This window comes from Micrasema longulum, unplaced genomic scaffold (assembly GCF_059751315.1).
Source record: "Micrasema longulum isolate JH-2025_06_02 unplaced genomic scaffold, ASM5975131v1 h1tg000057l, whole genome shotgun sequence".
NCBI lineage: Eukaryota > Metazoa > Arthropoda > Insecta > Trichoptera > Brachycentridae > Micrasema > Micrasema longulum.
In genome coordinates this window covers 48,736-64,985 of record NW_028277264.1, presented here as the reverse complement: position 1 = coordinate 64,985, position 16,250 = coordinate 48,736, and the positions used below count along the sequence as shown (strand labels likewise).

Sequence of the window (16,250 nt, the reverse complement as noted above, 5' to 3'; positions counted from 1 at the left end):
GGAGAACTTAATATAACAGAACATTGAACACTCTTGGAGTCACCGAAGAAAAATTTCTCCGAGCAAAAGTCGTAAGTGTTTTTAGTTTTAAATAATTCAAATAACAGGAAAACCCTTTACGAGCATTCTGCTGGGATCTTCTCTTGTAACATGACCAGAAATGTGTCAATGACTCTTTTTTTAAATTGACAATGTCCAGTAATTTCGTTAAATTGAAACCATGTCTCAGATGGGAAAGTACGGTGATATCAAAGCTTCACTCTTTTAATTTTTGTTAATATATTAGGGGTTTCATGATAGATGCCGTGCAACCTCCCCAGCACACTATACCATAGTTTGCCACTGACTGGAAAAGAGCAAAATTCACAGTTCTAAGAGTGTCGATGTCCAAGATGTTCCTAAGTGAGCAGAAACATGACACAGCTTTCTTAACCTGAAACCAGCGATTGGACATGAATCTTCCATCGTAGATTTCCGTCAATAATTATTCCAAGATATTTAATGTAATCAACTGTTTTTTTTTTTAATTTCCTATGTAATAATCCTCATTCTATGTACCTAAGATCCAGATACGCTGCAATTGGAGTACCAATGCAGTGCCCTAAGCACTTCTGGGTGCGAATAGGGAAAGTATTATGATAAATTTATGAAATACAATAATATTTAGACATTTCGACATGGGGGAACATGGGTGTAATTGTTCCGTTTCAACAACTGCCGCCCTTATTTCTAAATACCCTGTTAGGGAAGTATAAAGTAAGAACATGACACTCCTCTTCCTCATCAGCTGTTGAAGACATCCCGTGCTAATCTTAACTTTATTATTCAACTTGTTAATCGGCTGTTTCATACACGCTCTACCAAAGTAATGTGAATAACAGTTCCTTTGACTTAATGGGTGCTTTCGACTGAATTTCCTGAATAATGAAATTAAGTGCCGTTCACCTCGTATAATGTCGCGTTTACCTACCGTTCTATATGTTCTGGGTTCAATTCCCGGCAGAGTGGACGTGAAATATTGATTTTAAAGGTTGTTTGAATTGCAATATTCATTGTTCCTGGACTGGCAACTGAAACGTGGGACTGATCACCATTTTATAAAACCGATGGCCGAAGTACGCGTACCACTGAGTCCGGAAGGAGGAATGTTGATGATTTATTTATATAATTTCTGTTGTTTTTGTCGTGAAAATAAAACAAAACTAGCAGATAAACCTCGCACACTTTTTCGTTTAATACAAGCTTGACGCTATAAATTCACTTCAGAATTTTTAAAAGATGACGTCATGAAAGTATTCCAGCTTGACAACTAATTTATACGTTTAATCAGAAAATGCATATATTTATTTTCGATTGCTTGCTCTTGCTTTGCTAATTGTCGCGCTACGGTCAAGGTTATATTTTGATCTAAATGTGTTGCAACAGAGTGAGTAAATATTTTAGAGTAGAGAATATGGAAGTCAAGGCATTTATAGAGGTAATGACCTGTCATAAATATTTGCGCACGAATTGTTGAGTGGATCACCCCAAATACATAAAAAAGTATCACTTACAGTATCAACGTTAAAAGAAAATCATCATTTTCAACGTTAAAAAATTTAAGGAGATATTTCAAGGTAAATATTGTAAAAAGTTTTTCTTGATACGGGGCACCCTAGAAAGGGAAAATGATTTTTAATTTTAACAGAAAGTATCAGACAGTGATATATTGCAGTGTTACACTCATTCCATTATAACACCCACTCACCCACAATCTCACACACTTACACTCACACAAACACACTAACATGTATTGTACGAGTTTTTCATGTATTTCAGTGGATATCTGTCATTAGTTTAATTCTTTGTATATTTTATTTATTATATTTTTTTAAATGTATTACTGTTGTTATCCCCAATAAATAAAATAAAATAAAAATTCAACCCTTACAGTATTAACCAAATAGAGTCGCCCAGATTCTCTTCGGACATCTACCTCCCTTTGTTAACCACGGAGTTGATACAGTGCTTTATTTATTTAGTTTTTTATTGCTTACTTCTTGGCATGAACACTTGACAAACTTACTTACTACCAAGCTCTATTTTTTGTAAATTTATTGATATCATTTTAACTTTGCTAGAATTCCACTCGTCCATGCGCTTTGTAGCTGCACGATAATTGGTGATCTAGCTTTCATATATCAACTTTAGAATACCTAAATTTTGTAAATGGGGCTAGAATTCCAATCGTCTATGCGCTTAGTAGCTGCAAGACGTATTGTTATCTTACTCCTTTTTATTATTCATATTATTAACTTTTTTTAGAATCATTAATACACTAAATTTATTTGTCAATTTTTAAAATGTGTAAATGGGGCTAAATTTCTAACTGTCTATGCGCTCTGTAGCTGCAAGACGTCCTGTAATCTAGCTCTTATCTGTTATAATTTTTGATTGATCTTAATTGAAAACGAAGAACTAGAATCCCAACCGTCCGTGCGCTCTGTAGCTGCAAGACGTACTGGGATATTTATTAATTGTACAGCGTCCTTGAGGTGATTTTCACAAAAATGGCGCTATATAAATTATCCAACTATATATATATACGGAGAAAAAACATTCTATGATTATTGGCCACAAAGTTTGTCACAGATTATAGCAATACGATGGGCCGTAAGTACTTGGGTTGAGATCTGTAAGCGCTAACCAAAACCGTCCGTTACATTTGTTGTTAAACTAAAAACCAAACTAACAGAACTGCATTCTTCATTCACCTGGGCTGGTATTCCAAACGAAATTATAGCGCGGTATAGCGCGTTTTTACGTACTAAATACGCATTATAGCGCGCTGTAAACGCGTTCGGAATACCAGCCCTGGAGCTCAATCACAGATGGCTATCGACATGCTAAAAAACGTGCTAAGTATTTGAGCGATCACCACGAACAATCATGAACACGCTGAAGTTAAAGCGGTCGCGTTGCAAAACGCCATAGATAAGTTCCGTATCCGTAGTCCGTGGTCAAACGTCAAATCAAAAAAGTCAACACGCGTGTAATCTCGTGCCGGTTTGTTATTTCGTTTTCAAGTTACAAACAATTACTATGGCGACTGCTTTTCTTAACATTTGGCTTGCCGACCGCCGGCTAAATGCATCGAGAAAAATTGAAAGAAGGCGTGTGCGAGATTCAACCAATCCTCTTGAACTGACCGAAGTTGAATTTCGTTTTGCAACGCGACCGCGATAACTTCAGCGTGTTCATGATTGTTCGTGGTGATTGCTCAAATACTTAGCACGTTTTTTAGCATGTCGATAGCCATCTGTGATTGAGCTCCTGGAGACGGAATTACACGATTACTATCACACATTGTTAAATTAATGTTTAAAATATTAAAAAATCGAAATTGTGTAAAACGAGGTTCCAGTATAATTTTTCTTTCTTTTTTATGTGAAACAAATCTTTGACAAAAAGCTACCACCATCTGTACCAATAGAAGTCATGTTGCCCATCACTCTGTCGGCGAGATTAAAGAGCGCCTGGGCAGGCCACAACCATGTGACATTTCTCTCGGAGTGACAAGCGCCAGTCAACACATCCGACTGTCTTCACCATTCGCATATTATCAAGAGGAAAGAGACATTCTTAAGAAGTGCACGGTGTGTCATAAGTCATAACAACTAACAACTAACACAAACCAATGGCGTGTTCCAGGATCCGGTAAACCACAAATAGTATGCATGGCAGTAAAAATATTAAATAAACTTTTTTTTTAATTAAAAAAACGATTTGTATAAAAATTCAAGAGTGTTCAAAGTGTTTTTAGTCGATAAATTTTATTATAGTTTAGATGAATATTCAGAATTTTATTGACAGTTCTTGATGAAATCCTACTGCAATGGTGTAATAACTTATACTTGTTTTTTTATTTTTTACTATAATATCAAATTGCATTGTAGTATTGACAAATACGCATTTCATACGTAAATATTATTTTTTCTTCTTTTTTCGCGATAATTTACGCTTGCTCGTTTATTAATTTAACTTTTTTTTTTCTTTTTTGCTTACCGTAACACTTTATTTACTTTGTTTGCTTTACAGAATTTATTTCATAAGATTATACCTTTGCATTTTTTGTTTATATGATTACTGTTTTTTTTTTTGCATACCTTTGTTATTTTTGTTTTTTTTTTTACTTTGTATAACTTTTTTATTATATCCTTTCTAAATAATTTTACATGTTTTTTCTGATATTCTGTTTTTAATTTTTAGTATGTTGGCATGTAATTTTTTTCTTTTTGGTAAATGCCATTTAGGCGTTAATGAACAAAATAAATAAATTACTCATATTTACGTACACGTTACCAATTAAAAATACTTGGTACACTTCAACTTGTTTATTCGTACAATCAGTGTTTTCACCCGCGAATGAGCATCTTTAGACAGTTCAATATTTTACAGTATAAGGATTGTTGGCCTCGTGGCGTAATAGTCAGCGCATTTTTCTACCATGCAAAAGTTTTCGGGTTTGATTCCCGATATGGTTGATTTAAAATATTATTCAAAAGGGCGTGTTTACAACTAGAATATTTCATAATCCCTAAACTGGTACCTGAAGCGTAAGACTGATGACTTTACCTTCGTGTAACAAAAAATACCGAGACACGCTGCGATTAGTGAACACTGCAGTGCCCTATGCACCATTCGGTGCGGAAAGAGAATGATGATGATAATGTAAGGAAAATTTACATAAAACTAAGTAATATCTTGTGTAGTTACATTAAAATATACAATTCGTAATATTTCAAATAAGTGGAACAAAATAGAATATTTAGAAGATGAAACAGAGTAAATTTTGATGTACCACAATCTAATATTATATTTATACGGTTTGTTTTCTTAATTTTTAATTTAATTTTTATTATAATTCATTAAATACAAATATAAATTATTGAAGTTTTTAATTTTAATTGGCACTAAGTTCGCCATTGTTTTTTTTCTGACAATTGTAACCATCGGCCGCGCGGTGTAATGGTCCGCGCGTTTGTCTACCACGCAAGAGTTCTCGGGTTCGATTCCCGAGATGGTTGATATGAAATATGTATTTAAAGGGGTTTTTTTACACTAGAATATTTCATAGTCCCTGAATAGAAATGAGTGAGGGAGTGAAATCCAGCCCTATCTACAAACATTTGGACACACTAAAAATACTGTTTGTGGAAATTGTATTTCTGTTTTTTTTATTTATTAATCCTTGATCTTTTTGGCCACCGCATACTACTCGTATTCAATAAGCCGCCAGTAACACGATACTCTGCCCCCAGTGTTACAAATTGACTGTTACCAATTTAATAATCTACAAGAAATGGTTTTGTGACAGTAGCAAATTAGGCTTAAGTTAAAATATTAACTTTGAAGAAGACCCGTTGCGTAGTGGTAAAAGCGCAGTATTACCAACTATAACGCCTCGGGTTTGATTTTGGATTCGTGCGAAATGATTACTTCTAAATAAATATAGTATTTTAATTATAATACTATAATTAATATGCAGTTCCACCAAGAAATGTCAGCAGAGAAACTCAACGTCCATTCTGACATACATTCCTAGCTTAATCCGCATTCGTTCGCGCGATTTGGTTCTGTCTGTAGTTCAATCACAAATAACTATCGTCGCGCTAAAAAGCGACGTAATAACAAATTCTCAACATGGTTGTTTGTCGTTTTTGCGATCACAATGGAACACCCGTGAATACATAATATTAAATGGCAAATAATTTACGTTTCGCGACATATAATCCTACTGCGCAATCACATACTTGAATTTCACCGGTGGAAATATGGAAAATATTCCAAAACTGTTATTTTTATTTATTTATTTATTATTTATCATGCCATTTATTGCATTTAGCCTGCGCCGGCGGTTGGCTAATGTCAAGAAAAACAATCGCCATAGTAATTGTAATTTAATTTAATTTTTTTCTATTAGATATTCCTTACTATTTTGCAAATGCAATATATATGTTATAGATTAATTTTAAGATGTATTTTTCTAAAGTGTATTTTTGTCATTTTATTTCTATGTAAATAATATATCAACAATATTTTGAGTTTGTCCAAATTTTTGTAGACAAGGACTGGATTCAACTCCCTGGGGAGCTGTTTATATTAACATATTACAACAGAGATATAGAACATTTAAGAGAAGTTAATACGGAAGTCTAAGCATCTACAGGGCTTATGACCTGTCAATGGCTGGTTTAAGTGGCCACTTTGAACACTGTGTAACATTCACCATTCTGCCTATATTTGAACATCCATATTCCTTCAATTCTTTCATCTGTTGATGTTTGTGAAGTTAAAGAGCTAAATAAAGGTTTCAGCTCTTTAACTTCACAAACATCAACAGATGAAAGAATTGAAGGAATATGGATGTTCAAATATAGGCAGAATGGTGAATGTTACACAGTGTGTAAAGTGGCCACTAAACCAGCCATTGACAGGTCATAAGCCCTGTAGATGCCTAGACATCATATTACCTTTTCTTAAATGTTCTTCATCTCTTTTGTAATATGTTAAATAATATATGTATGGAAAAATAAACAAATATTTTTTTTTTTTTAAATATTGTATTATTTTTAATAGTATATGCCGATTTTTCGCCAATGAACGGTATTTATTTACGAGGAAATCAAAAAACAAATCGACACAAGCGTTGACTTATGACTGCGATAACTTAAGCACGTTCATTATTGTTCATTGTGATCACTTAAATTCTTAGCATGTTTTTAAGCACGTTCATTATGTTTTTAAGCACGTCGATAGTTATTTTGGATTGAGCTACTGCTTTTGACATGACTAGACTTAAGTGTTTGGTTTATCTGGTCATGCCACGTCTTCCTTGGCCATCTTCGTTCTACATTACCGTTCGTTCTCGCCATAAATAGTATATACATATATACAAAATATAAACAAATATATACAAAATCTCCATCTTAGAATAGGCTGAGGTATGTTAGATGGAGACTGTCATAAACAGAGAACACTCCGTTTTCATTTTCTATTCATTAGTTTTATTTAGATTCCTTGTTACTAAATATGTATACTAGTTTTATGCAATAATGTATAAAATAAAATAAAAAAATACGCATTTTCTTGTCGCTGATGTTATTTCTTTCAATATGCTTTCTCAACGGTGTTCTCCGTCACTGTTGTAATAGTTTAAACTGAAAACTGTTTAAATGCGTTAAAATATTTATTTTAAGAATGCATTATAAGTCAAATATGCCGACATGTGGTTATTGTACAAAGAAAATTCAAAAATATTAGTAATAAAAAACACATGTGTTACCAACACTACGAATTAAAGAAACAAACGAATAACCGCTGTACTGGTGTATATTTGTATCTGTGCTGGTGTGCATGGAACAAATTCAAAATGCAAATGGACGTCTTTATTCAAATATGGAACACTCGTAACGCAGTACAATAATGGCGACTGACGACAGGTGCCCCCAACATTGCGTATTGTTTATGTTTTTTTAAAAATGAAATAAAACAATAGGGGGCCCGAAACGGACTCGTGAAAAGGCACGCCTTTCATTTTTTATTGGTCGAAAAGAGAGGGTTTTTTTCTTTCTGCAAATGGCCGACAAATGTTATTGTCGTGTGGCTTCCAAAATTCAACACGGGAAGAATAAATTGTTGTTTTTATATTTTATTATTATTTTAAAAGCCCATTAGGGCTACATGTCATAAAGAACATATTATAAGGACAGGTCCTAAATATTTTTATTTATTTATTTATTCACACTCTTTATCAAAATACAATTCCATGTTCACTTTGCCCAGCTAACAAGGGTACATACCCCGTTCCAAGCTAGGCAATTACATTTTAATATATTATAATAGTTAACAAATTAATATAGAGCACAGACAAACAAAATATAAACTTATTCGGATACACATTTTGATTCATATACATACAGACATACACATATATACACACATATATATAAATATACACATATATACACATGTACATACACACACGTACATACACCTATGCGCATACACATACATACATTCTTAAAAACATAAACAATTTATTTATGCGAAACTTCATGGTTGTCATTTATAAATATTTTTTTTTTTAATTATTCCTTATTTTTTATATTTTATTTTTGACATCCAGTAAGGTTCTCCAATCCGTGGCACGCATCAACTTTTCTGACTCCCTACGACCAATGTCATGAAAGAGCGAGGTCAACACCTTCCGTAACTTGACAACACTCCCGTCTTTCCACGATTTTGGCAAAAGGTTATGGACCTTTTTGCCTACGTAATAGTGTTGTCTCGATGCCAGAACAGTGTTGACCCCTTTACTTAGTATCAGATCCCTATTAGAGTATCTTGTATTATGGTTGTGGTTGACGCTTGGGTAAATGTCTCTATTTATGTGTGTAACCACTACCGTTCTCAATATATACTGCTGAATAATATTCAGTACTCTGAATTCTTTGAAGAGCAAGTCACTTTCCTATTATGTCTCTTCTAGTTAAAACTGTTAATTATGGTGTGCTTTTTAACTTTCCGTTTCCAGTGATGTGTAGTTGGTATACATTGCATCTAATAACTTATTATTAGATGCAATGTACTACTACTACTACTACCATCACGGCATTTCCCCGTAGGGGTAGGCAGGACTACCACACACGTCTATCTTGGCATACATTTTTTTTTTCCATTTTTTTTTGCACCACAACAGGCCAGGAGGCCTAATTACAGTGGTGAATTACATCACAGAGCACCCAGGCTTGAGAAAAATCACATTTTAATTTTTGTGTTCTCACCGGGAATCGAACCCGGAACCTTCCGTGCGTGAGTCTAGCGTCTTGACCAATACACCACGGAGGCCGCCATTCATTACATTCCTAGCTTCTTCCACATTCATACATGTCCTTCGGTTATGTCTGCTTTTGACATGACCAGACATGAGATTTTTGTTTATATGATCAAGCCACGTCTTCCTTGGTCGTCCTCGTCTCACTTCGCCATTTCATTTTCGCCATATATACTTGTTTTACCATTCTTTCGTCGTCCATTCGTTCTACGTGACCAAACCATCTCAGAGACCCTTTCTTAATCTTACCAATTATACTTGGCTCAGATTTACACTCTCGTCTGATTTCATCATTCGTAACCCTGTCATACATTGATTTCCCACACATTCGTCTAAGAGATCGCATTTCAACCGCGTTCACCCGGCTTTCATCTTTCTTCTGCCAGTTCCATGTTTCACTTCCATACATAAGTGTTGGGACTAAAACTCCGTTGTGCACTGCCAGTTTAGCTTCGATTGACATATTTTTAAACGACATAATAATATTTTTTTAAAGATAAAATTAATTAATTTAATCATCAGTACCCACACGATACAACCTGATGTATTTAACAAAAAATTATAAAGCTATAAAAAATGCTTTAAAAAGTTTACAAAAAAAAATAATCAAGAAAAATTTTATTTTCAGATTTATTTTATGAAAGTTCTTTTTATTTAATATCATCGTAAGTTTTTTTTGTAATTCCGAAATATTTCAATTTTGGGAGGCATTATCGACGAGTTAAAATTATTTGCTATTTGAAAAGGGGGAATTAAGCTATGTAGATCTGGGCTCGAACCACGGGTTTTCTGATTAGTACGTCTACGAGATCACATCCCAGATAGTTTTTTTCAAACTCTTAATTTATAAGTTTTATTTCTTAATCATTCATTATACCCAAAGTGCATATATTTTTTAGTCCATCATCTCACAATATTATCTCAGCCAATCGTGTGAAGCTGATGAATGACAGGGCTTATAAATTTTCTGATAAGAAAAAGATGGGAAAGTAGCGTTAAAGTTTAACTGAAATAGGGAAGGGAAGAAAGGTGAAAACGTGAGAAAATGAAAGTTTAACTACCAAATTATGAGCTATTTACATAATTAAAATAGTAGTAGAACATTCTCGACTTAACATCTCTTGTCATACAAAAACAAGTGAAATTCAAATCAGTCCGTTTCAAAGAACTTCTCACAACACACTCGTTTGTACGCAAGGCTAAAGAAAATCGATACCGAAAACAGAATCCCACAAATACAGCGAGAAAACAAACAAAAGCATCCCTTATCTCAAAAGTACACAAAGCCTTGTTTCCTTTATCAATACACCGCCGAGATGTTATCTTTCAATATTAGCCCCGAACAGGTAGGACTTTAAACTTGGACAAGTGAGGAAAAACAGAGCACGCGGGATTGATCTCTGGAGGTGAATTGGATAAAGGTCTGTTTTGGGTATCGTTAGGGGAGGATTTACGTTGTTTTGGGTCTGGGGTTCACGAGGTGGTAAACTGGTGCATATTCATTATGTAGAAACAAAAGGTTGGGTGTAAAGCGTTAAACACGCTCCCCTTGTAGAGAGAACCGTCTGAAGGAAGAAAATACATCATCGAGTACCCTAGAACTTCAGCAAAAGGTATATTTTTCCTTTTGCCTTTTTATTCCGATAAACATTTATTCGCTTTTTTTCTACTAAGTTGTTGAAATTCGGACGGTATTGTGTGATATTTTGGGCGATATATTTTCCTAGGGCAATCGGGATGTATGTACGGGGGGGAGTGAGGGGGGCTCGTGGTATCGTTAGATTGATGCGTTCATTAAGTATTTAATACTAATTTGTAACCTAATTGATTAGCATTAGAAAATAATTTTATTAATCCCTTATTATTCGCAAGTGCTATTCGTAACCACAAAATTAAAATTTGATTTATTTTTAACAATGACGAAAATGAATGAAAATAGTTTTTTTTGTAAAATACTAACCCAAATCCCTACCTACAAAATCAATACTTCAGCTTCCAAAGACAAAATTAATCATGGACAGAGACACTATAACTTTCTGGGCCCCAATCGCAATAAGAGTTATCTTCAATTAAAAGTATAATTTTCCGTGCAAAAATATGTTTATTTTTAGGATGATTTGAAGTATCATCGGTGGTAATAGACCATTTAAAAATATATGTATAGAAATCAGCATTATCGTAGAATAACGACGCACATGATTTTCTTTAACTGTATTTCGTCATCATCATCATCATCATTCCCCTTCCGCACCTAATGGTGCATAGGGCACTGTATTGGTACACCAATCGCAGCGTATCTTGATAATTTTTATTGCATGAAGGTAAGATGATCAGTCTTACGCTTCAGGTGCCAGTCCAGGGACTATAAATTTTCCTAGTATAAAAACACTCTTTCGAATAATATTTTCTATCAACCATGTCGGGAATCAAACCCGAGACCTCTTGCATGGTGGGCTATTACACTGACCATTACACCAAGAGGCCGACGAAACTTTATATCAGAGCGGCTTAAATGTTTTTTGACACTGTATTTTATTTGATACTTGGGTTAGTTATGGATAAAAAAATCAAACCCGAGACATAAAGTCTTTGAAAATTATTTTTAATATCAATGACGCATTTTTTGCACATCAGTCACTGTTCTGCGATCAAGACGAAATATTGTCGCTTTAGATCGTTTTTGACTAACATACCATCTTTAACGAAAGTTAGTTAAGTGTACACTTGTTCTGAGAAAACCTTTATTTATAAAATTCAAGTGAAAAAATATTTTTTTTACATTGTTTAATGGGGTTTTTTTTAACGAATTTTGTCTTAAATTGTAATCATTATTCATTCATATTAACTTTAAAGCTCTATTTCTGCTGATTTAAGATTTGGTTTGTTGGACAAAAACAAATTGAAGCAACGATATATCAACACATTTTCTTACAGAAAATTATATTTTACTTTTAAGACAACTTTATTAACTTCCCTCTATAATCGGGGCCCTGACACTTGAAATTCATAATTGATCAAGTATGGATATATCAGTAAGCTAAATAAAGTTATGTCATCATTACATAGCCTTTTCTACAAAACCAAATATCTTATACCAAAAAATGAAAAAATCATGATGTACGAAGCTTATGTTAAAAGCAAATTTAGCCACATGATCGTCTTCTGGAACCAGTAACAAGACCGACATAACAAAGATACAAATACAACAAATTAAAATAATTACACTTATGTACAAAGTATCCTACCTGACCCCTACGACTGAATTGTACGAAAAAAAACACTAGTTTTACATAAATTACTGGATGAAAATTGAGACAGTAAAAACTGTACACAAAATTTCACTGGGAAATATACAAAATAATGATATAACATTAACCAAAATTGCTGATATACACAAATTTAATATCAGACAGCAACAACACTACCTACCTTATAAAAAAAGCAAAGACAAACGTAGGATAGTCAAAAATATTATAGACATAAACACTAATGACTTACTTTTTCAAGAAAACCAAATTTTAAAAGGCACATAATGATTGCATTACCCCTAGTTCAATCACAAATAACTATCGACGTGCTTAAAAATATGCTAAATATTTGAACGATCACAATAAACAATTATAAAAATGCTTAAGTTATCGCAGTCATAAGTCAACGCTTGTGTTATCTCTAGATCAACGCTCGTGTCGATTTGTTTTTTGTTTTCCTCGAAAAGAAATACAGTTCATTGGCGAAAAATCGGCGTTTACTATAAAAAAATAATACAATTCATTGCATTTGCAAAATAGTAAGGAGTATGTAATACAAAAAAGTGAAATTTAAATTACAATTACTATGGCGACTGCTTTTTTTGATATTTGGCTTTCCAACTGTCGGCTCAATGTAATAAATAGCATGATAAATAATAAATAAATAAAAATAGCAGTTTTGGAATTTTTTTACATATTTCCACCGGTGAAAATCAAATACGCGATTGCGCAGCAGGATTATACGCCGCGACACGTAAATATTTTAACATTTAATATTAGCTGTTCACAGGTGTTCCATTGTGATCGCGGATACGATAAACAACCATAATGAGAAATTGTTATCATGTCGCTTATTAGCACGTCGATAGTTATTTGTGATTGAGCTACAGACGAGACATAACATCACTTGACCTTGTTATACTTCTTACATAAACCTAACGGGTTTTTCAAAATAATAAAATTGTTTTTAAAAATTGGATTTTTCAACCTTTAATTTATGTTAACTGACTTCAGGTTCAATGGCCCACTTTCGGTGCACAAAATAACGTTTATATTATATATATATTGATATATATTTGTTTATATAATATGACATATGTATACTGAGTATACCACTTCCAAAATTTCGTAAATGGTTTGATTTATGTTAAAAAAATATGTTGACATATATTTATTAATCACTATATTGTACAATTTCGCGAGCCATCTGCCACTTAAACCCTTGTACTTATCAATCTCAAATCTCACCTTGGATCCTTCTCCCCTTCTTCACACCTCTCTCGGCTCTTATTCTTTCTCAATCCTTTCATCCTCTCTGCCTACCCCTTCCCCCCGCCATGGTTATTAACAGAAACAGAGCCTTGCTGAGAACGGAGACAAATTCGTCGGATGAAAACCCAAATATTTAGTAGCTATTGTTCAGTGAAAGATTAACTCTGACTGATGATTTCGCTCGAGATTCGCGGTGCTATAACTTCGGTTTGATTGTCAATTATGTAATATTGAAGAGGCTGTATTCGGTACAAAAATCATAATTTCAGGCACATTTGAGACCAATTTTTATACATGCTTTTTATAGAGAACGCTATACTCTCATTCACGAAATCTGGCGGCTTACAACCCTTTACTTATTAAAGTCCTTCCTAGAACTCGGCAGAAATTGGATCGGTCATTTGAAAATCCCCACAACTCAGGATTTTGGCGGGTATGACTTTGAATTGAAACGCACTTCAATAATACGCACCATTAAAAAAACAAAGGATTATAAAAAAATAATGTTAAAATTTTTATTTTTCTTATTAATAAATTTCATTAACGGTACATGATTTTTCTCATTAACTTTATTGTTTATTAACAGGCGTTAAAAATAATAATATTTGGCTGATATATATAGTGCCATTTTTGTGAAAAATCACTTCAAGGGCGCTTTACCATTGTATACCTAAACTTACATTCTAACTAAACTAAAGTGATATATTATATTTACAGATTTAAAATTAAGGGTGTGATAGTCTAAAGAAGTGGTATTTTAGTTGGGATCTAAACTGACTGGGACTGTCGATGACTCGTAAGTTTGAAGGCAGTTGGTTCCAGGCAGAGGGGCCGGCGACGGCAAAAGCACGCTCTCCAAATCTAGTGTTTGGAGAGCGCCGGATTTCAACAAGTGATTTTTTATAAAGCTTGTGTTTCAAAGTGTTTTTATATGGGAGAAGTATGATATTCTGGATATTTTTGGTTATATTTTTGCATTTAGTTTTATATCATCATCAAAAAAGTAGGCTCCTCTGGCGTTGCTTTTTCTAACAAATCTCGCGAAAGATCAATTTTTTGGTAAGATTTCTTTCAGTATAAGCTTTCATTTGCTGATTCTGGGCTTATTGCTTTCTTCGTAGTCTGACACCGCGAAGCTAAAGTATTATTAATATTCATTTTTTCATTTTGAAAAAAATAACATCCGTTTGAATATTATATATGTTTTTATTAAATATTTACCCAAATATTATGATTTCAGCACTATTTTCTTATATAAATAGCTGTATCAAAAAAAAAGAAAAGAGTGTTGTAGGGCGGGGACTCAATTTCATTAAAATGAAATAAATTAATAAATATTATGCAATAGTTATAAATGTAAAATCTTACAGTCCTGTTTATAGTTGATTAGCAAACTTATAGCTAAGTATACATAATATGAATTTGGTACCAGTAAAGTGTTTTATAAAAGTTTTCATCATTTAATTTGTAAATAAAAAATGTTTACCTGAAAGGCATGATGGCTGTCCAGCGGAACTAAAGGACGACTTCAATTGAGAGAAACCTGAAAAAAAAATGTTCTTGATAAAATTTATGTTTAAAACACTAACGTGATTATTTCATTCTCAATTTATTTTATTTATTCAACTTTTTGTACATTTTGTTATTGCCAAATGGGATTTTCTTCCAAACAACTAGTAAAATGAAAGTGTTTTTGTATATTTTATTTTTCGAAACTAAATACATAAAAATCGAAACAACAATATTTGTATGTGAATCAAAAAAATAAATACTGGTACTAAATGGGAAAAAGGAATAACAAGATAAGAAAGGAGAAGAGATTAGGGAAGAGAAAAGAGGTATTTCTTCACACGTTATTTAAACCGATATACTGTAAAAATGTCTTTGAAAGTGGATGGATCATTTATGAGCAATTTAAATATTAGTATCGTTGCTGTTAACAGTATAAAAAATAATTATTTATTTATTTTTGAGTGTTGATTAAATCTGTTGTGTATTTTTAAGTTTTGTTGAGAAAGAGGAAAAATTATGAAACGATGCAATATTGAATGGAATGCGGAGAGTTTTTGGAAAGTAGGGTGGTTGGATGAGTTATCAATGACGATATCCCTGTAAGTTCGTTTTCGGAAAATGTTGTATTCAGTTTCATTATTCATGCTCGTTTATGTCAAATCTATACAAATTAATTTATCGTCTTTTAGGATTTTTAAGGTTGACCTAATAAATTTTGCGATAAAAAGTATTTATGGAATTAAGGAATGAATAATGGAAGTCAATTGATGTTCTTTTCCAATCCATACACATACAACATCATCGACGTATCTTTTCCATGAAAACATGTATTTAATACAAATGCATTTTACCAAAGATTACACATTTTTAAAGCTTATATAAAGAAAATTACACACTATGAGTATTTTTAAGTTCATTATCTTCATCATAAGCTCGACAGCCCTGGGTTGGCCTTGGGTGAATCCAGGAGTCTCCTCCACTCATGCCCTGTCTGCTGCTCTTCCTCTCTAGTTCCTCACTTCCAACATTGCGGTATCTACTCTTATACAGTCCATCTATCACATTTTAGATGGACTGTATCAGTTTTCCTGGTCTTCGTCGTTCTTGTGGCACCGAGAGAGGTAGGCGTTTAATGGGGTTTTTGTCATCCATTCTAATTATATAGCCAGCCCGCCTCCAACGTCCCAGCTTGATGGAGTTGATTACATCGGACGCTACGTAGATTTCGTATAACTCCCTATTGTGGAGACGACGCCAATGGTTCTTATCTCTCATAGGGCCATAGACAGCTGTGAGGATTCTTCTTTCGAAAGTTGCAATGATTTCCTCAATACTCTTTGTCA

The 16,250-nt window shown here is 33.3% G+C and overlaps 1 protein-coding gene across 2 annotated transcripts in view; it reads right to left on the bottom strand.

Moving 5' to 3' along the window:
* The window catches only part of LOC148285126 (visual system homeobox 1-like), a 241,576-nt gene that overhangs the window by 179,624 nt on the left and 45,702 nt on the right, over nucleotides 1-16,250 (bottom strand). For both annotated transcript variants that reach the window (XM_088229945.1, XM_088229935.1), the window contains exon 3: nucleotides 14,882-14,938. In XM_088229945.1, coding sequence (XP_088086071.1) covers nucleotides 14,882-14,938 — 57 coding nt within the window. The remainder of the gene's footprint in view (nucleotides 1-14,881; nucleotides 14,939-16,250) is intronic.